The sequence below is a fragment of the Mustela nigripes genome, chromosome X, assembly GCF_022355385.1.
Source record: "Mustela nigripes isolate SB6536 chromosome X, MUSNIG.SB6536, whole genome shotgun sequence".
Lineage (NCBI taxonomy): Eukaryota > Metazoa > Chordata > Mammalia > Carnivora > Mustelidae > Mustela > Mustela nigripes.
The window spans coordinates 40,500,656-40,520,615 of record NC_081575.1 but is presented as its reverse complement, the minus strand read 5'-3'; the positions used below and the strand labels follow the sequence as shown (position 1 = coordinate 40,520,615).

The 19,960-nt window shown below is 47.9% G+C and overlaps 2 protein-coding genes across 6 annotated transcripts in view; one reads left to right on the top strand and one right to left on the bottom strand.

Moving 5' to 3' along the window:
* Window positions 1–287: 287 nt before the first annotated feature.
* Window positions 288–3,211, top strand: CLDN2 (claudin 2). 2 transcript variants are annotated; one of them, XM_059385152.1, is made up of 2 exons: window positions 288–911; window positions 1,023–3,211. In XM_059385152.1, exons 1-2 carry the CDS (start codon window positions 459–461, stop codon window positions 1,149–1,151), a joined length of 582 nt encoding a protein of 193 aa, XP_059241135.1. In that variant the 5' UTR covers window positions 288–458; the 3' UTR covers window positions 1,152–3,211. The 2 variants fall into 2 exon arrangements, with proteins under 2 accessions (XP_059241135.1, XP_059241134.1); XM_059385151.1 differs by having other exon boundaries at window positions 289–3,211.
* Window positions 3,212–12,733: 9,522 nt separating this feature from the next.
* The window catches only part of MORC4 (MORC family CW-type zinc finger 4), a 53,264-nt gene continuing 46,037 nt past the window's right edge, over window positions 12,734–19,960 (bottom strand). For 2 of the 4 annotated variants that reach the window (XM_059385016.1, XM_059385018.1), the window contains 3 exons: window positions 14,983–15,676; window positions 14,415–14,698; window positions 12,735–14,111 (listed from right to left, as the gene is read on the bottom strand). In XM_059385016.1, the coding sequence (XP_059240999.1) occupies window positions 13,958–14,111; window positions 14,415–14,698; window positions 14,983–15,676 (1,132 nt within the window). In that variant the 3' untranslated portion in view covers window positions 12,735–13,957. Of the gene's footprint in view, window positions 14,112–14,414; window positions 14,699–14,982; window positions 15,677–19,960 lie in introns of all 4 variants that reach the window. The other 2 variants (XM_059385017.1, XM_059385019.1) reach the window with 2 other exon arrangements.

Sequence of the window (19,960 nt, the reverse complement as noted above, 5' to 3'; positions counted from 1 at the left end):
CGGAGCTACTGCGGCCAGCATAACCACCACTGTCACCACTACCTTCTCGGAAAGGAGCCACCCGTCTGGCCCCTGGCTTTGTCTGGCTGCCAACCCAACCCAAGGCATGTGCCTACGCAGGAGGCGATGACATTTTGGCTCCACTTTCAAAGTTCTTTTTTTCTTTCTCATGTGTTATTTCTAAAGATAACAAAGGTCAAAAGGCATCCAGCATTTTCTGGTTTCTCATAAGCTTCTGGTCAATATTTAATCTGGTTTATGGATTTTTTTTAGGTCTTCTAGATGCCTTCTTGAGCCTGCTTGTGGCCACCCACAGACACTTGTAAGGAGGAGAGAAATCGGCTTGGGAGAGGCACTCTGAAATGAGGGATTAGAGGCCAGGATCCAAAGAGCAAGCACTGCAGCCTGAAGGCAAGGGAGCAGGCCCCGACGACGCCCCCACTGCCGAGAGGTCTGCAATGGCCTCCCTCGGCCTCCAACTTGTAGGCTACGTCCTGGGCCTCCTGGGGCTGTTGGGCACCCTGGTGGCCATGCTACTTCCCAGCTGGCGAACAAGCTCCTACGTCGGTACAAGCATCGTCACAGCCGTCGGCTTCTCCAAGGGCCTCTGGATGGAGTGTGCCACGCACAGCACAGGCATCACACAGTGTGACATCTACAGCACCCTCCTAGGCCTGCCCGCTGACATCCAGGCTGCCCAGGCCATGATGGTGACATCCAGTGCGCTCTCTTCTTTGGCCTGCATAGTCTCTGTGGTGGGCATGAGATGCACAGTCTTCTGCCAGGACTCCCGAGCCAAGGACAGGTTGGCTGTGGTGGGCGGAGTCTTCTTCATCCTCGGAGGCCTTCTGGGCTTCATTCCTGTTGCCTGGAATCTTCATGGGATCCTGCGGGACTTCTACTCCCCACTGGTACCTGACAGCATGAAATTTGAGATCGGAGAGGCTCTTTACCTGGGCATTATTTCCTCCCTGTTCTCCCTGGTAGCTGGAATCATCCTCTGCTTTTCCTGCCCATTCCAGGGAAATCGCTCCAACTACTATGATTCCTACCAGGCCCAGCCCCTCGCAACTAGGAGCTCCCCAAGGGCCAGCCAACCGCCCAAAGTCAAGAGTGAGTTTAACTCCTACAGCCTGACAGGGTATGTGTGAAGAACCAGGGGCCAGAGCTGGGGGCGGGTGGCTGGGTCTGTGAAAACCAGCGGACAGTGCCCCCCCCCCACACCCAGGGCCACAGGTGAGGGACACTGGCACTGGGTCATGTCAGAAGGTGCTGAGGATAGACTGACTTTGGCCGCTGGATCAAGCGAAGGCAGAAACGGGAACTGGTGTGACAGCTTGCAGGCGGGATTGTCAAGATGCTTGCCAAGCCAGCCTTTCTGTTCCCTTCAACTTGCCCACGGCCCTGCCACCTCCCCCCACCCCCACCCCGGCCCGAGTCCCCAACCCTCAACTCCAAACTCCGCCCCCTAGTCTAGGCCATACCACAGAGTCTCCCCTCTGCCTTTCAGGTGACCTGCGAATCCACCCCCAAACCCACTCATTAATGACATCCCACTGACTAACCGCTTCTGTGCTCAAAGACCCTCCCTCTGGCTCAGGTTGGCTCTGAGCTCATTGCTGGGGGGTGGCGGGGAGGAGGACTGGTGGTTTTTATGGTCACGGCTCTCACCAACTTCCCAAACTTCTCTCCGAAGAAACTGTTTGGCCAGTAATGGAGCCCAGCGCCTCCATCCCATTGTTGTTATGACTCCACAGTGTTCAGACCGGTTTGTGCGTGGACTGAAATAAAACCACCCTGTGGTACCGAGGGAGCAGAGAGCAACTGGGTACAGGATGAGAGGGAGGGAAGGCAGTCGAGGACCCAAAAAAGACCCGACTCACTTCCCAGGGCATTTCCCGGAATTCCCTCCCACTGTGGGCTGGGGATCTAGCCCCCCTCCCACTAGGGGAAATCACGAAGAAAGAAGATATGGTGGAAAAGCTCAAGGCAGCAGTGGACGCTGATTCCACTGAGGAACTGCCTCCAAGCTGCAGCTCCAACTTTCACTGAAGCTCCTGCCTCCCTCTGACCTGGCCTCCTGCTAAGAAACAAGGCTACAGGTCTCCTGAGTCCTGCACAGTGGTTTCCTTAGGAGGGGGAACATGTCCTTTCTCAAGATGGCTCTGGGCTGGGGGATGACAGCGTGGGAGGCTTGGGGTTCCAAAGAAGAGACCGCTCCTTGATGCTGCCCCAGAAAGAATAAGAACTTCTTTGGTCTCTAAGAAGCTGGGGGGAGGGCATGTGAGGTGGCTCCAGTGGGAGTTTCTATCAAGCCAGAGAGAGGCGGCTTCCCCAGGGAGTCTGCAAGCCTAATGGAAAATCAGCCCGAAGTCTGCGATCCATTCCCAGGGGTCTCTCCACAGAGCGCCAGAGAGCCTCTGAAAGACAACAGCCCCCCAGCTCTCCCACCTCCGTCACCCTTCAGAAGCACCCGCCATCCATCGCCAGACATCTCAGAGTTGCCAGAAGGCATCTGAGGGCTTTGGCATGGAACGACAATGCCCAAGGATCTGGGCCCCGATCTGAGCGAAAGATGAGCCACCGCCTGGGATTTCAGTTGGGGAGGGACTGAGGAGAACGTCTCCCCGGCAGTCTCCCCGGCAGACCCTTCCACCTCCAAGGTGTGGAAATGCTCCATTTCCCCTGGGGTGGGGGTGGGAGTCACAGATAGACCAAAGGCCTTTTCTCTCACACACCACCCTACAAGTACACCCGGCTTCGGACAAACTGCAGTCCACCTTCCCAGACCTCAGTACCAGCAGAAGGGGCTCACTCGTCTCTAACACGCCTCTCGCCTCTCCACCTTCTTGCTTATGATTAAGCTCTTCTCCCAAGCTGGAAGGCCCTGTCCCCTTAGCCGAGTCCTCCTGTTGTCTGGAGAACTTGCTCAGCACCAACTCCTACACTGAGTCTCCTCTGACCACTCTGTCCCTCTCCTGCCCTCCCTCCTCCACCCCCTCAGCATATAATTATTGCTTCTTTAATGCTTGTAATTCACAATTTTTGATGGATAGCTATCTTTTCGTGTGCGCCTATCTGATTTCACAAATACGTTATAAACTCTTGGAGGGTAGGGGCCATACCCGAGACCTCTCTGTATCCCCCCAGACTATCTGTAAGAGTGCTGGGCACACAGTAGGTGATCAATAAATACTTGTTGATTGAGTAATTTTGTTACTGTTTTATTCATTCAAAAGGGGCCTTGGCAGGCATGGCAGGTGTGAGAGAGAATTGGGCCAGGGGGAGGGTAGAACGGAAACTGGCTTTTCTTCCCACCGGCTGGATAAAAAAAATTCTTGACTTTATGGGAGACATTAGGAAAACAAGACACCCCCCCTACCACATTCCCAGGGAAACTTCACTTTTTCATTGTGCCCAGGGCTCCTCCCTCTTCACAATTCTTTCATCGAAGTTATTTACTGAATGGCTATGTGTTTATTCCTTTCGCTCTCTGAACCAGCACTGTGAAGAAGGAAAAGTCAATCTGACAATCTCCATTCAGCAGATGGGGAAACCAAGGCCCATGTGAATAAAGAGATTGTTTTTCCCAGAGCTACATTGCTGGTGTTGGTGCCCCAGACTCTAGACTCCCCAAATAGAACTCTGCTGATCCACTCATTGGGAGAGCCTGCCAGGGGTCCCCCCAAGCTGCCGGAGGAGAGCAATTTATGGCCAACAAAGACACATTGGGCACACACACAGTTCTGGAGATCTCCCTTGGAGATGATCTGGGGGAGCAGGACCAATTCACATTTGAAAGAGATGTAATACCTCCGTACTAATTTCCCAAACTCTGGAGGTGTGAGAGTTTGGGAGGCCAATGATTCAGCCGGCCGTTGTTTGAACTTCCTGGGGGAATGAACAAAGCCTAGTTCATAAAGAAGTTAGCTGTGGCAACACTGATGATAACAGCTCCCCCCTGCTTCCCTACCCCCGACCCAGCAAGATTCAACTTACACAGCCCCTGGAGAGAGTGGGTCGCAGAGCACAGGAACCTGTTACAACAGGCCCTGCCTTGCACTTCCCACGTAGGCCTTCTCTGGTGCAGAGGTGAGGACCCCGCCACCGGAGCCCATTTAGAGGGAATGGAGGTGGGCAGGAGTAGGTGTGGAGAGAAGAGGCTCTCTGAGCAGAAGTTGTGCAAGGGGTCCGGTCTCTGGCCTGGCACCAGGAACTCCAGAGTGCTTGACTCCGGTGGGGGGCAGTAGAGGCCGGAAGAAGGGGTCGCTTTGCGGACTGTGTTGTGCTGAGGGGGCAGCCGTCTGGTCTGGGCTCTGAGGACCCACCACAGGGCCACAAAAGCACTTTCAGATCCACAATTGCCTTGCGTTCTCCAAATACCCCAAACGAAGCAGGTCTTTGTACCAGAGACAAAATGGAGGCCTCCCTAAAGTCACAGTGTCAGAGTCTGACTCGAAGCTTAGAAATTCTTCCCCCAGCAATGTGGGTCTGTGATTCTGCCTGGGAAGGTGTAAGAGTGGCTTCTGCTCTTCAGACGGCCGCAGCCCTCCTCTCCCTGTCTGCGCCTGGGCTAGAAGGGCCTTCGAGGGAAATAGGGCCCAGGGCTTCTGTTCATCTTAGGATGAGGCTGCCCGGGGACATCCTCCTTCCCTGTAATCTGGGAAGAGTCTACTGAGGAAGTTAGAATTTCATCCTTAACTAGAAAAACCGGGGCAGAGCCGATAAGGAGCAACTGTTCCCTTTGGCTGAGTGTGCAAGGAAAGCTTTGCTCTAAATAATTTCCTCGAAATATCCCGGTGTCTGAGTTCAAGCTGAATGGCTTTCAGCTCACCCCATTGCCTTCCATCATAAAGTAATTTAGATTAGCCACAACCAAGGGGATAGTGGAGGCCATTGTGTTTATGCCCCAGACTGATGGCTCTGACCCTTGCACAAGGGGAGATGTTTCTGCCCTCCCTCCTTCCTCTGATAATAGTGTGACTCATGTTTTCTCCCCCTCAGGGCCCTAGTGACCTACTGCTATGTGATCATTAATAGGGGAGGGGGAGGCTGAAACTGGCTTCTTGGGGGAAAGGTGAGCTCCAGCTTCTTGAGAGACCTTCATGCAGCCCGTCCGACAGCCATTCAGTAGGCTCCGCAGCCAGGCAGCCCACGCGGCCTGCACCCTCACTCCATGTCGGACGATGAGCGGAAGGCTTCGAGGGCAACAAGTGCAATGAGAGTGAACAGCAAGGTAAAGTCTGTGCCTTGCAGGAGTTGACAGCTGATGCAGGGCCAGATAAGACATGCACACCGAAGCGTGGTGCAACGCATGATACGGTGTGTCCTATGAGAGATAGGAGGTAGGAGGGAAGTTCCAGAAGGTGGGGTCTCAGGGGCTACTTCAGAAAGGCTTGTACGTCCCCTCAAATCCCAATCCATATGAAGGAAGGGTCTGGCATCCCTTGAGCTTCGGTGCAGGGGAGGGGGCGGGCGGGGAGAATGATCCAAAGAAACTGCCTCCTGTAGCTAAAGGACCATGGGAAACAGAGCAAAAAGGTGGAGAGCAGCGCTGAGGAGGAAACACGGTTATACCGCACAGCTCAGCCAGAACCCCTCTGAGTTTGCCTCACAGGCTTCCTGAGTGGCTCCAGTGGAAAGAGTGCCCCTAGGGCCCGGCCCCTTCTCCCTCATCTGCTTCTCTTGGGCAGCTTTTCTGGAAATTGGTGGGGGCAGTGGAGGCAGTGCCCATCCGAGTAACCTGAGACCTTTTGGCCCCGGACCAGAGGAGAAACAGCTGTGGGAGAAGGGAGAGAGGACAGAGAAGGGCACAGTGCTAAAGGCGGGCAGATGGGGCCTGGGCAGAGCCAACTGTTCCCTCCCACTCAGCCCTGGGTCCACAGACAGGAGATTCTTCTGTGCTTGTCGCTAACCACTCTGGGACACAGAGGCCCTCGGCAGGGAAGCGCATGTGCTGCTCCACTGGCTGAAGCCTGGCCTTTGCCCAGCCTGGTCTGCCTGCCCCAGCGGCTGCGGACTTTGATGAGAACTCCTGTTATCTCCCTGACAGAGAAAACCTCAAACAGGAAGTCCAGCAGGTTATCTCTCTCTTTTGCCCTAAGTGGTGGCTCCTCCACGCTGCGATGTGATCGCTGATAAAATATTAACAGGTTGTTATCAGGCCTGGCACTGCGGAAGCTGTAATGGGACCACCCCTCTGCCTCCTACAAGCTGCCGCTTTCCGGAGACCGGCTGCTCAGGAATTCCTAGCTAACTCTTGCCTAACAGTTCCCTGCTCTGGGCCTCATGTCTCCACAAAACAGGTGACGGTGGTGTTGGACTTAACAAAGCAGGAGGTCACTCCACAAGTGCAGACCATCAGGTTGCACTTCCCCATTATTCCTGAAGTCCCAATCCTCCAGAATGGCACCCTTGCTGCTTCACAAGTCACCTCTGAGGAAGGCTTCGAAGAACTTTCTATTTGCAAACATGGCCTCGTGGAGGGAACACTGAGAAAGCTCACATGCTTTCAGACAGATACGTACAATGCAATGGGAAACAAGGTGCTCAATGAGTCTCATAGCGTGGCAGGCAACCCCGAGTTTCAGCGGGGGCCCCTTTCCTCCAACAGCACTTCGTGAGCCTGTGACATTTGACAAAGTTCGTGTGGGTTGCTCAGGAGAAAGGCCACTCCCATCAAAATCACAAGCAGCCTCTTTGTTTGCTTTTATGTAGAATCACAACGGGAGGCAAAAAGGTGGATCAGCATCCCCCACAAAGGCTATCTGCTGACATTGCCCAGACTCTGCTCCCTTGGTTTAAAGGCACTAAGTGCCTTGATGGGAGAAAAAAAAGCACGTATATTTTTCTAGCAAGAGAAACCCCTTCAGTCATAGATTAGCCACTGACGTCAGAATTTGTACTAGTTTCTCAGTTTAGTGCTTTTTTTTAAGAGCCAGAATGAGAAGACAAGCCCAGTGGGCTTAAGAAAAAATAGAACATCAACTCAGAGGCAGTGGACGCTGGAATCACAGGAAGCAGGGGCCTTCTCTAAGTAACGCATGCACTCTTCAACTAAATGATTCAATAGGCTTTGATGGAGATGAAGGAGAAATCAAGAAAGAGGCAGACAGGATGAGAAAGGTGGTGCCATCTTTTTCTCAGCAATTCCAGAGGCACCTCCTGTGGTTAATTTTACTCTTCTGTGTGTAATAATAAACCAGCATGTTCTCAAGAGTCACTTTCTCACTGCCGGAGAAACTTGCCCACCTCAGCACTGTCTGGGGTGGGGGTGGGGTAGCAAGGAGCCAGTGAGAACCCTCACAGGCAGAGGCTAACAAGTCCAAGACCTCCTGGAGTGTAAGAATAAGATTTTGATGGCTGTTTTGATATCAGGAAAGCTGCCAAGTGACAGCCCTGCGTGAAAAACCCAGTCAAGAGGAAATGAATTTCCACATTGTTTGGAGGGATATTCGTTACATAAGTGAACGATTTCCTGATCATGAGGGCAGTTAAACATTGTGTGGGATTGTGGAACTTTCTTCCTTGGAAATTCCTATTAGCGTGGGCTGGCTTTAGCTTTTTCTTATCAAAAGGAAGAAGACAAGACTAATCGTTTTTAAGACAGGCCATACTGTGTTGTGGGCAAAGAGCCTGGGCTTTGGAGTCAGACAAACTTGGGTTTGGTTTGGCGTCTGCACGCTCTCTAGCTGTGTGGCCTGGGAGGGGCACTTCAATTCTCTATGCTTTAGTTCCTACATATGTCAGGTGGAAATGATGCCTGCCTCGTAGTATGGTCATGGCATATGGTAGGTCCTCAACAAGGGGTTAACTATGTTCCAAACATATTGGTGACCCAAAAGGTAGTGTCAAAGTCACACCAAAATGTGTGTCTGTGGGGAGTGGGGGCAGATGACAAAGTCTATTTCCCACTACAGATCTGAATCTACATCAAGGGATATTCTTGCCCAGGTCAAAACTTCTCCAGATTCTTCCCCAAAGTCTAGATTCATAGGATTCACAGGAATCATTCAGATTCCATTAGTAGAGGCCAGAGGAAAAGCAGACTTGAGAAGTTGGAGAATAAAGGAGGGGTGTTGGCTCTTTGCCCTTTATCCAGATCTGTGAAAATCTGAGGGGGAACAGAACCATCATCAATAAGGTCCTACTTCTAGAGAAAATTTTAGTCCAGGGGAACTGCAAACTGAGGTTAATTCCCCCAACTCTCGGACAACTGGGGAGATACAACAAACACTTTCCTAGTTTGTAACCTACAAGGGCGCCACTGGTAGGCAGATTTAGCATAGCCCCTGTCTTGCTGGTATTCCCCAACCCTTGGTCCCTTCTGTTCCTTATGCTTCAAGTTAAAGAATTCAATATTCCTCAGACACACTTGGGTGTTTCTTTATTCACAACCCCTCCTCCCACATAGTCTTGTGACTTTACTTACACTCTTCCCTACAACCTGGAAAATCCTCTCTACCTCAACCTCCACCTTTCCGATCATTACCAGTTTCCAAAGCTTTCTGGAAAATCAGGACTTTGGGGAACACCTTCCTGAGCGTCTGCCTAAAGTCATCTTGCCTCTGTCTCTGAGGACTCAATGGTCAGACACATGCGTTTGGTGAGTAGAAGGCCCCCAAAACATGTGGACTAATCTCCTCTAAAAGGGGGTTGTGTTTTCTGATGACTCACATCAAGACTTTGGACTTGGGGATGGAGGCAAGTAACAAAACACATTCCTTCTGCAAAAAATGAATGCTGCATATGTCTCCATGACTAAGGCTTCAATCTACCCAAGACGATCTAGGTTCGTTCTTTCCAACTGTCTGGTTTATTACCCAACCATGTGCCGTGACTGAATTCACAAGTATGGTTCCTGAATTTCCTCTCTAAGAGAAGTCGTAAGTTAGGGATGTCCTTGTCTTCAAGAACAAGGATTCTTTGGGGGGAAATTACCCTTGACTGGGCCTTAGCTCACCCCTGGATTTCCTGAACATACCCTCATGCTTCACTCCTAACCCCATACTACAGAAAGAACTTTTAATTCATAGTATACAACTCTGAAACATGTTCTATCTGAGGATTGCTCTTTGGGAATAGAGAACCTGCCGATTAAGCCTTTGCTTTTAAATTATTGAAGCAAATCATCTGTAATCACTGGATGTGGACAACTATATCTTTCTGCTCCCCCCTGGGACCACCAAGTCTCCAACTTGGTCCTCTGCTAGGAGCCCATTTGTTCATCCCACAGTACTGACTTCCTCACACATGCCAGGAACTTATTTTCTTGAGGCTTGCTCTGTCTACTCTGTTTATGGATAGCTCCCTTCTCTTTTTTTTTAAATTTTAAAAATTATTTATTTAAAGATTTATTTATTTTTAGAGAGAGAGAGAGCATGATCAGGAGTGGCAGAGGGAGAGGGAGAATCTCAAGCACACTCCACGCCAAGCATGGAGCCCAATGCGGGGCTTGATGCTGAGACCCTGAGATCCTGGCCTGAGCAGAAACAGAGTTGGACGCTCAAGCAACTGGGCCACACATGCATCCCTGTTTCTTTTTCTGAAAGATTCAATCACTGCTCTTGGCAAAAAGGAACAGGAGACCCTTCAGAAATTTTTTTTTCCTCCTTTTAGTTTTCACACTCAACATCTGTTCTCTAGGCTTCTGATTGTATTCTGTAATTCTCAGTATTTTAAAATTGCATGCTAGGGAACTTCCTTTTGATAACATTTGGAGTCTGTGGGAAAGAACACCCATATTCTCCCCCGCCCCCCCCGGGTAGTCTCTTCAAATATTCAAGTGAAAATTCAGATACAGAGAAATGCTGGGTCACCCCAGCTCCCACTGCCTGCCCCCGACCCCCGCCCCCGCAACCTGAAGGACTTATGGTCTGCTTGGCATTCTTAGACTTTAATGTCCAGCACTGTTGTTTCCCTCACTCAGACTGATCTAGCCAGCCCCTTCCACAAATGAGCCACTACTATAGGCTCTCGAGGGAGATGGAAATACGGACAACTTCCCATCATTGACTCATTCAGTAAGAATTATTGATTGATTGCCTACTATATACCAGGTACTACGATAAAAGGGATTGGCCATCACGGGCATGGCCCTTCCCCTCATAGAAGCTTGTTAGGCAGAGGCAGACAGACATCAAGCAGGCTGTGCTCCCTGCTGTCTATCACAGCACACAGTAGGTAGCCGGTGAGTATTTGCTGAACGAGTGAGTGCAAGTCAACAGCCGAATACATAACAGCAAACTGTGAGAAGTGCCAGGAATTGAAAACAGGAAATGACGGCAGAATAAGGTAGAGGGAGAAGAAAGGCTGCACAGAAGGCCTTTCCGAGAAAGTTGAGACTTACACAGACACCTGAAGGATGAGGACTAGGCAGCCATGCCCAAACTGGAGGTGTGATCATTCTAGAGGAGTGGAACAGTGTAGGTAAAGGCTCGGAGGGAAGGAAGAGCCTGACATGTTTCTGTGGGAAGACCACAGCGAGCGAGGGGAAAAGTAAAATATGATGAAAAATTGCAATGAGAAGTCATGCAAGGGCTTTTAGCAGGGAGTTACGTAATCGGACTTGTATTTTTTTCTTTTTAAATCTGGCTGACATGATAAGACAGTTGTGGGAACGAGAGTGGAAGCAAGGACACCAGTTAGGAGTTGCAAAAATGTCTATGGGAGTTGATGGTTGTTTAGACTAAGGAGGCTGTGGTAAAAGTCAGTGAAGACAAGATATACTTTGGTGATAGAACTGGCAGACTTTCTGACAGACTGGATGTGGGGGACTACGAAAGAGGAAGATTAAGGATGACTTCCAGGTTTCTAGCTTATGTGACTGAGTGGGTGGAGGTGCCATTTTCTAAAATGAGAAAACTGGGGGAAGGAACAGTCCCAGGGTGTGTGTGTCACTGTTTATTTTTAACACATTTTATTTGAAATGCCTGTGAGACATGTAAATGTAAATGCCAAGTAGGCAGCTATATATTCGAATCTAGGGCTAATAGGAAGACAGGACAAGGAAGTTTGTGATAAAAATCCTTGTGACACAAAACTTACGTGATCAAAGAAAACATTATGCCTTGCCTGGGTTAACTGGGGGAATTTGGGGTGGGGCGGGGTTGGGGGGGTGCTGGCATTTGAGCCAAAGGAAAGATGATGAAGGAGGATGTTCCAGGTAAAGGGAAGGTTCGAACAGTAAAGGTGCAGGAGGAAACCTCCAGGCAGGTTCGGAAACTGAAAAACAGTTCAGCTTGGATCGAATGAGGTTTGTGTTTGGAATGTTAGAGGACTCTGGAGAGCACAGGAATGGCCACGGGGGGGGGGGGGGAGGGGGGGGGGGGGGGGCGGTGGGTGGGGGGGGGGGGGGGGGACGGGGGGGGGTCGGTACTGTACTTGCGTGGTAACTGGGAGCACTAGTGGGTCTTTGAGCAGAGGCATAACCTGAGGAGGTCATTCAGCGCAATTTCGTGACAGTGAGAAGAGTGGATGGAAGGAGTGAGAACAGGAGGAAAAGGAAGCCAGTTAAGAGTTGATTTCAATTTTCCAGGCATGAGATAATAAGGGCCTAAATGTTGATTGTGGAAATGAAAACCTAAAGGGTAAACAGGAGAGACATTTGAAAGGAGAGTTACGATCTTGTTAGCCCAACAGGACGACCAGGAGCGGGCACCCACTTTTTTCTTCCAATGTCTTTTACCTCCACACTATATACGCTCTGGTTAAGGCTGGGGGACACTTGCGAATCTCTCCACTGTGGCTTTTAACATTGGCTCCAGGGGCCTCACACTGGTGTGGTCTCACTGCAAACAGGTAATATAGGGGCAACTGTGGCATCATAGCAGACAGACTCACAGACCTAACTGTTGCTGGAAGAAGCGGTATGGGGTTGGGTCTAGGAAATGGGTGCAGAGGAAGCACTAGTAAAGAGGAGTTACATTTTCCAACTCCCCCCCCAACATCTTTCTTTTTAAAGCCCAATTGCCCATATTCTCTCCTACTTTGCCCTACACACACACACACACACACACCACTCACACACGCTCACTCTCCTCCCAAAAGGCTGAACCTTCAATGCTCTGAATTTTCTTCCGACACCACCTTCCATCCATATTGTCCATACCTGTGCCAAGTCCCAGCTTTTAACAGCCCCCACCTGAAGAGTAAGTATCACTGAGAGGATAGCTAAAAATGCGCCCCCAGCCCCACTTCTCAGTACTATTTATATTTATTTAGACAATGGGGGCCTTCAATAACCTAGTCCCAATGTCTCCATGAAAACCAACCAGGCTGCAGGCTAGAGGTACGGTGTGGTGAGGGCCTGGGGCCGGGTGTGTGTGTGTGCACGCGCACAAGCGAGCATGCACGTGACTGTCAGCACTCCTTCTGATGCTGAAGCCTGGCTTGGGCCTCCCCCCAGGCCTTCTGGTCTCCCTGGAGTACTTGTGCCGGACCTCCTCGCCAAGGAGGCAAAATAAGCTTGGGAGAGACTTCCAAAGTCGCTCTGCAGGGAAACCAGAACAAATACCCCAAACATCCCTCTGCACCTCCTAATCCTTACTGCGAGGGCTTGAGCCCATTCCACCATCCCCTTCGGTTCCTTCTCCTTTACTTGTTTTTCACTGCTGGCATCGTTTAAGTGTTCATTGTTCAATGTTTTGTGAGGAGTACCTTGAACTCGTTGGAGAGTAGGCGCTATACAAATACAATAAAGCAATGGATAAACAAAACAGCTACTTTTACAAGAGTGTAGGTTTTACTATTTCTGATAATATGAGACCAGCCCCTTACTCAAGCACTAGGCTGAGGAGCAGGTGGGTGGTGAATTCTGAGGGTTGGCAGACAGACCTTTGTGCTCTAAAAGGGCTTCCCCACTTCCTGAAATCCCAGTTCGGTGGTACATATTTTTTGAATCTGAGCATGCATGGACGTGTAAATATCACGTGAGAGTGAGTAGGTGGGTCACGATTTAACCTTAGTTCTGTTCACATTAACCCATCACTGCTATCACATGTCCTTTTCACGTTCCGGCTTTTTTGTTCATGCTATTCTTCCAGAGGTAATGCTGAATGACATGAACTGTAAATATAAAATTACCTTATACATTCAACAGGGTCTCTCATCTGATATCTATATCCAAACCTACTCATTCTTTTTTAAAACAATTTATTTTTTTCCAATGTAAGAAGAATAATGGGTTTATATAGAAAATTTGAAAAAGGCAGGAAGATAGCGAGAAGAAAAAAAAAATATCAACCGTAGTCCTACCCCTAGAGGACAACCATTGTTGCCATTGTTGACAGTGTGGTCATGCTCGTTCTTTAAACAAATCTTAGTTTAGGTCCCATTTCTGATGTGATGCCTGCCTCATCTTCCTCCCCCAGAACTTCTCTATCCATTTGTATCCCTCACTTGTACCAGTTAGTGAACCTGGCGTGTGTCCTGCACTTCCGACTAGGTTGTTGGACGCTCGAAGGCTGCAGCCATGAATTCTACTTCTTAATTTATCCCCAAACACCTACCACATTGGACCCAGTATTTGCTGGCTGATTTAACCTAAATGAATACAAACCACTTCAGAAAGGATATAAAACAGGCCAGTATCTACATCATGAAAATTAAAGCTTTCAGGTCACCTGGCTTGGTGATTACTGTTTTTCTGTTCCTGGAACTCCTGAAAGCCTATTAACTAGCCTCTTTCTCCACATCAAAACTGAATAAGAAGCAGAATGAGTGACAGCCAGGATTTACTCAAAGATTCTCTATATAAGGCATAAAAAGGTGGGGGGGGGGGGAGGGAGAGAGAGGGGGAGAGGGAAGGAGGAGGAAGAAGGGAATGAAGAAGAGAAGAAAAGAAAAGAGAAGACAAGAGAAGAGTAGAGTAGGGTAGGGTAGAGTAGAGTAGGGTAGGGTAGAGTAGGGTAGAGTAGGGTAGGGTACAGAAGGGTATATAGAGTGTATAGTCCGGTGCTCAATCCAGTATGTGATTTGCCTCCAGCACCGTATACAGGATCCCATCCACTTGCTCTGAGTCAAACCCGATCTCACGAAGCTCCAAGTGAGGGAGGACAGAAGTAAGGAGATAGCTGACGTGGATACGCAGCCGCGTAAGCTTTGCCAAAGCCCTGTATGATGGAGTGAGGGGGCAGAAGAGATGACATGAAGTCATTAGCCAACAGAACAAAATGAAGCTCCTTAAAAATGGGCCTACATCTCTCAACAATGACGTGTCCATTAGCTAGACAGAAAGAAGAAAGCACGGTGCCACCAAACACAGGGAGACTGCAGCTCTCTAAGTAATTCCTCGCTCCTTGGTGGCCTCTAAATTAATTAAGGCTTCCTCCCTTAGCTACGGCCAATAACTGGGGGTCCTAAGGGATGCTTCCCGTTAGCACTCACAAGCTGATAACTAAACCCTAGTAATTAACCTTTCTAGGTCATCTCCCTCTGGGGTCCGGTAGGAGACCTGAGCCTTCTGCAGCACTTCCAGGTGCATCTCTGTCTCCTTCAGTTTCTCTTTGAGTTCCTGCTTTTCTTCCTTGGTTCTCTCCAGCTCGGCTTTCAGAATTTGGAATTCAGCTTGGCGATAGCCCATGTGTTTCTTGCTCCAATACAAGCCTTCCGTCTCCTGGGTGGTGTAGGTCACCAATTCACTCTGGACTTTCTTGAATTCAGAATGCCAGTGATTCCTCTCCTGTTCCAGCTCCTCCACCTGCAGTCCAAGAAACAGAAATTCAATGACCCCCACATGCTAGGAGTGCACCAAAATGTGTCCCTAATACATTCCTCCATACACGTTCCACTGAGGGACCTTCTCAATCCCCAGATAGGGGCGGGAAGCCCACTCGGGTTCATTCAGTCTGAGACACGGCACAGAATGAGTCGATGGCTTCTGTTGTGGAAAGGCCTCAGAACGGGAAATCGTCAAGAGCCGCGACTCTCTGGTCTCTTGGTTACATGGATCTCTTATTCCTAGTGGGAAGGTGATGCCCTAACCTTTTGCTGGAACAAGTTCCGCTCAGCCAAAACACGTTCCAGTTTTTCTGTGGTTCTTTTCAGTTCTTCCAGTTCTCTTTGGTTCTTCATCTTTGGCGAACTGCGACCTCCGCCCTCCTCAGAACCTCGGCCCTTCTCCCCAGCGGCTGCGGCAGGGGTGGGACCAGAGGCCACGGAGGGGTAAGGCACGGGGCTCCAGGATTCCACTGCTTTTCTCCTCTCAGCCAGCTCCTCTCTGTTGAAAGGGATCAGTTGAATGGGAGCTCCTGAATCTCTAACACCTTTTGCAACACCGACAACAGCTACAAAAGGTCCCTTGTTTACTTCCTCTTTGTTTATATTTGTGCTGCCTCTGTTAGATTCTTCTGCTACCAATCTTGGCATCTGATCTTCTAATTCTTCAGGGAGCAGGGACCCCTGGTGTTGGTCTTGGGCCCCTGAATACAGGACTGACACCTCCCTACTCTGACTGGGATTCTTGTTTGCATCTGGGTATTCTGGAGAAAGGTACGGTGGTGTGCTTCTCTCTGAACTGGATTTATCATGGCTGTTCTCCCCTTCTGGGTAGGAGACAGCTGCCTCCACCCTCCTATAAGGGCCAGGCATGGAATAATCTAGAGGAAGTGTTGTCATCTCATTCTGGAGCCTTCTTCGTTTCTCCACCGGCTCCTCTCCTAGGATCCATTTGTACTTACTGCAAGAAGAAGAGGGAATTAAATGTTAAGCTGTCAAAATACAAGCTAGGTGTATTCTTATCCCATGGAGCCTCTCTCCAAACTTCCTGCTTTAGAACTGACTCTAGCTGTTATCCACAGATCACTTCAGGTTAGGAAAACACAACTCTACCCCTGAACTCCAAATCCTTCACTCATGCACCTTGCTGAGCTAGCAACCAGTCTGAATGGAGAGATGAAATCAAAAAGTATGAGAGTCAGTATCTGGATATAACAAGACCAAGTTGATCTTGGTAAGAATTCTGAAAACAGGATTGAAAGCAGCCTGACTCCAAAATGCAAGGAAAGGGAGAAACACACACACACACACACACACACACACACACACACACACACACAAATACACATGCAAAATCCCCTAACACGAGAATGGAAAAAAAGGTCATAAAAAGCCTAGTAGAGTATGTGGAGGAAAGCTGAGCCAGCTCGTTAATTTTCAAGTGTCACAAAATGCTCCCAGTATCAAAGACTTAGGCACATTTTTTATATTGCAACAGAACACCATGCAGTTCCTTTGCCAGCCAACTGGATTGTGGCTATAGCCCATTATTCACTTATAAAAGTTAATTAAAACACAGGGCCCTAGTCAGAAACAAACAAGTGGAATCGGCCACTTCAAATCATTTCCCTCTTCGGGTAAAAGAACTGCCCTCTGTCAGGGCAAACAGGCACTCCCTCACTTCTTCAGGAAAGTGCAGGAGAGTAATCGCACCATCGCCTTCCATTTCTGGCTTCTATTTGCACTAAGTGGTGAAGGAGCTAAGGAAATGACTGGCACCCGTGAAATCCACAGGCAATTTAAAATCCTGCAGTAGGACAGGACACCTCCCCCACCCCCGGCACGCCAGCTCATTTTTACCCCATAATTATTTTGTCCTCCCTGCAGAAAATGCAGAAATTTCTAAGTAAATATCAAATTCCAAATTTTCAATGAGAAAGAATCAGGTCATCAGTCACCTTACAGTGTTTCAAGGTTGCCCACTTTTCTTTGCAAGTTCTGAGAACGTTTGTAAGACATCTCAAACCTTAGCTTCTTACAGCGCCCTGAACATTCTTTGAAACTAGTGTTCACCCAGAAAGAAAACTGGTCTGCCTCTTAATAGGTCTTGCTGTGTCAACCTTAGGGGGAAAGCAAAAATATTTAGGGGCAATGTGAGACCAAATGCATTCATCTAGAACCTGCATAAAGGGCCACTGCAGAGGGCCCATTTAGCTGTGGTAGGGAGGAAGAGTCAGTCTCTCAGTACAGAGGGAGGAAGGAAGGATACACGATCCCAGATAGCAAGACCACACTTCTATGAAAGGCAATTAGTCAAATGATATGCTTTCTCTTCCTTTTGCTGCCTCCAAGGGTTCTATCTTTATCTCTCTCCCTGTATTTCTTTTCTTTGGTAATCTCAGACCACCTCTAGGCTATAACCTCTGGTCATTCCCCCAGCCCTGATCTCTAGTATGGAATTTCCAATCACCCAGCACACCCCTTCCTGCCTGTCCCACTGGTGTCTCAGGGTGTAGAAAACTGGCCTTCTGTTGTCAAGGTCAAACCCATTCCCTCTCCTATGTCTGATTTGTGTTATGACACCAGCAAACTCTCAGTAATTTTATATAGTTCAGTAGTATACTCAGGTTTGAGCTCACATTCCCTGTCCTGAGCTACTGCAATGGCTTCCTCCAGTCTCCCCTTCTCTCACTGACAGACCACCTGCTGCCAAGCTACTAATCTTCCTAAGGTGCTGTCCTGTTTATGTTACACCCTTAATTGAAATCTTTATTTATTGCTACCCACAACATAAAAACTCAAATGCCTTAGTTTGGTATTCCATTCCAAAACCCAAGAAACCTTTATTGAGCACTTACTCCATGCCAGACAGTATGGTAAGTGCTTAATGTGCATGGTCTCATTCAGTTTTCCCAAAAACCCTGAGGTAAATGGTATGTTTATCTGCATTGGTTAAAGAGGATGCTCAAATGTAGAGAAGTTAACTTTGTCAGGGTCATGTAGCTAGTCAGGGGGAGGGGTGGGACATTACTTGGCCCCAGCTTTCTCTCTCATTACTTCCCTTCAAAAACACCAGCCAAAAGAAATGCCCATGATTTCTTATGCTGCTTCGTTTGATTGGAATGCCCTTCTCCTACCCAATACTGCACGTCTAAGTCTGGCTCAAATACTACCTCTGAATTCCTACAGCACCTTAGCACTCAATTATAACATATTATCTCTTTTTTACCGTGTGTGTGTGTGTGTGTGTGTGTGTGTGTGTGTGTATGTGTGTGTGTGTCTTGTAAATTCCCTACTAAAGTACTAAAGTATAAGCTCCTTGACAGAAGAGAGCTTAACTAGCTGTGCTAGATGGGAAGGAAGGGACAAAACCTGGCACATAAGAGGAAATAAAAATGAAACTATTATGTGAGAGAAAAATAAGTGGATCTAGAACTTAGTGGTTCTAGAAGTACTTAGCAGTTCTGTAAGTAAAGGTCTGATCTTCCCCTTAGGGAATGATTCTTATTCCAGACCTGTATTCACTCATTTAGTAAGGACTAATTGAGGGTTTATCCACCAGGAATTCTTTTCAAACTACATAGCTAGTTTCTTCTCATTTTCTTTTCTTTTTCTTAAGATTTTATTTATTTATTTGAGAGAGAGAGAGAGAGAGAGCACAAGCAGGGGAAGTTGCAGTGGGAGAGAGAGAAGCAGGCTCCCTGCTGAACAGCGAGCCCCATGCCGATGCAGGGCTCGATTCCAGAACTCCTGAGCTGAAGGCAGACGCTTAACCAAATGAACCAGCCAGGCGCCCCATCTTCTCCTTTTTTTTTTTTTTTTTTTTTGGTCATACTCCTCAACTGTCTGCCTGCAGAGGAGCCAGCTGATATTTTGATAGGGGACTGCATCAAATCTGTAGCTCAATTTGGGGAATATGGCCATCTTAACAACAGCAAATCTTCTAATCCATAAACACGACATGTCTTTCCATTTACTCAGGTCTTCTTTAATCGCATCCAAAAATATTTTGCAGTTCTCAGTTTACAAGGCTTACTTGCACTTCTGTTAAATTTATTCCTAAAGACTATTTTTGAAGCCACTGTAAATTAAATCACTTTACTGTTTTCTTCAAGTTTTTAGTGGCTACTTATGTATTTGAAGTACAGTTAACATACAGTGTTATGTCAGCTTCAGGTGTAAAATATAGTGATGCAGCAATTCCATACAGTACTCAGTGCTCCTCCAGATAAGTGTGCTCTTAATCTATTTCACCCATTCCCCCCCATCACCCATCTGGCAACCACCAGTTTGTTCTTTATATTTAAGAGTCCATTTTATCATTTGATTTTTTTTCCCTCTGCTTGTTTTTTTGTTTGTTTTGTTTCTTAAATTTCACATAGGCGTGAAATCACACAATATTTGTCTTTTTTTATTTGACTTATTTCACTTAGCATTATACCCTATCCTGTTGCAAATGGCAAGATCTCATTTTTTGTGGTAATATTCCACTGTGTGTGTGTGTGTGTACCCCATCTTCTTTATCTAGTTATCTACCAACAAACACTTGGGCTGCTTCCATGTCTTGGCTACCGTAAATAACATTGCAATGAACACAGGGCTGCATATGACCTATTCAAATTAGTCTTTTCATTTCCTTTGGATAAATACCAACAGTGCAATTACTGGATCAAATGGTCATTCTATTTCTAACATTTTGAGGAACCTCCATACTGTTTTCAAGAGTGGCTGCACCAGCTTGCATTCCCACCAACAATGAAGGGGTTCCCCTTTCTCCACATCCTCCCCAACACCTGTTGTTTCTTGTGTTGTTGACTTTAGCCATTCTGGTAGGTGTGAGGTGATAGCTCATTACGGTTTTGATTTGTTTTTTTCCTGGTATGAGTGATTTTGAATATCTTTTCATGTGTCTGCTGGCCATTTGCATGTCTTCTTGAGAAATGTCTGTTCAGGCCCTTTGCCCATTTTTTAGCCAAATTTTTTTGTGGGTTTTTTTTTGATGTTGTGTTAAGTTCTTTATATATTTTGGATATTAAGCCCTTATTGGATATAAAATTGGCAAACATCTTCTCCCATTCAGTGGGTTACTTTGGTTTTTTTGTCAATGGTCTCCTTCACTATGCAAAAGCTTTTTAGTCTGTTATTTAATTTCCACATATTTGTGAATTTCCCAAATTTCTTCTGTTGTTGATTTCTACCTGAATTCCATTGGGATTGGACTACATTTTTTGCATGTTATTAATCC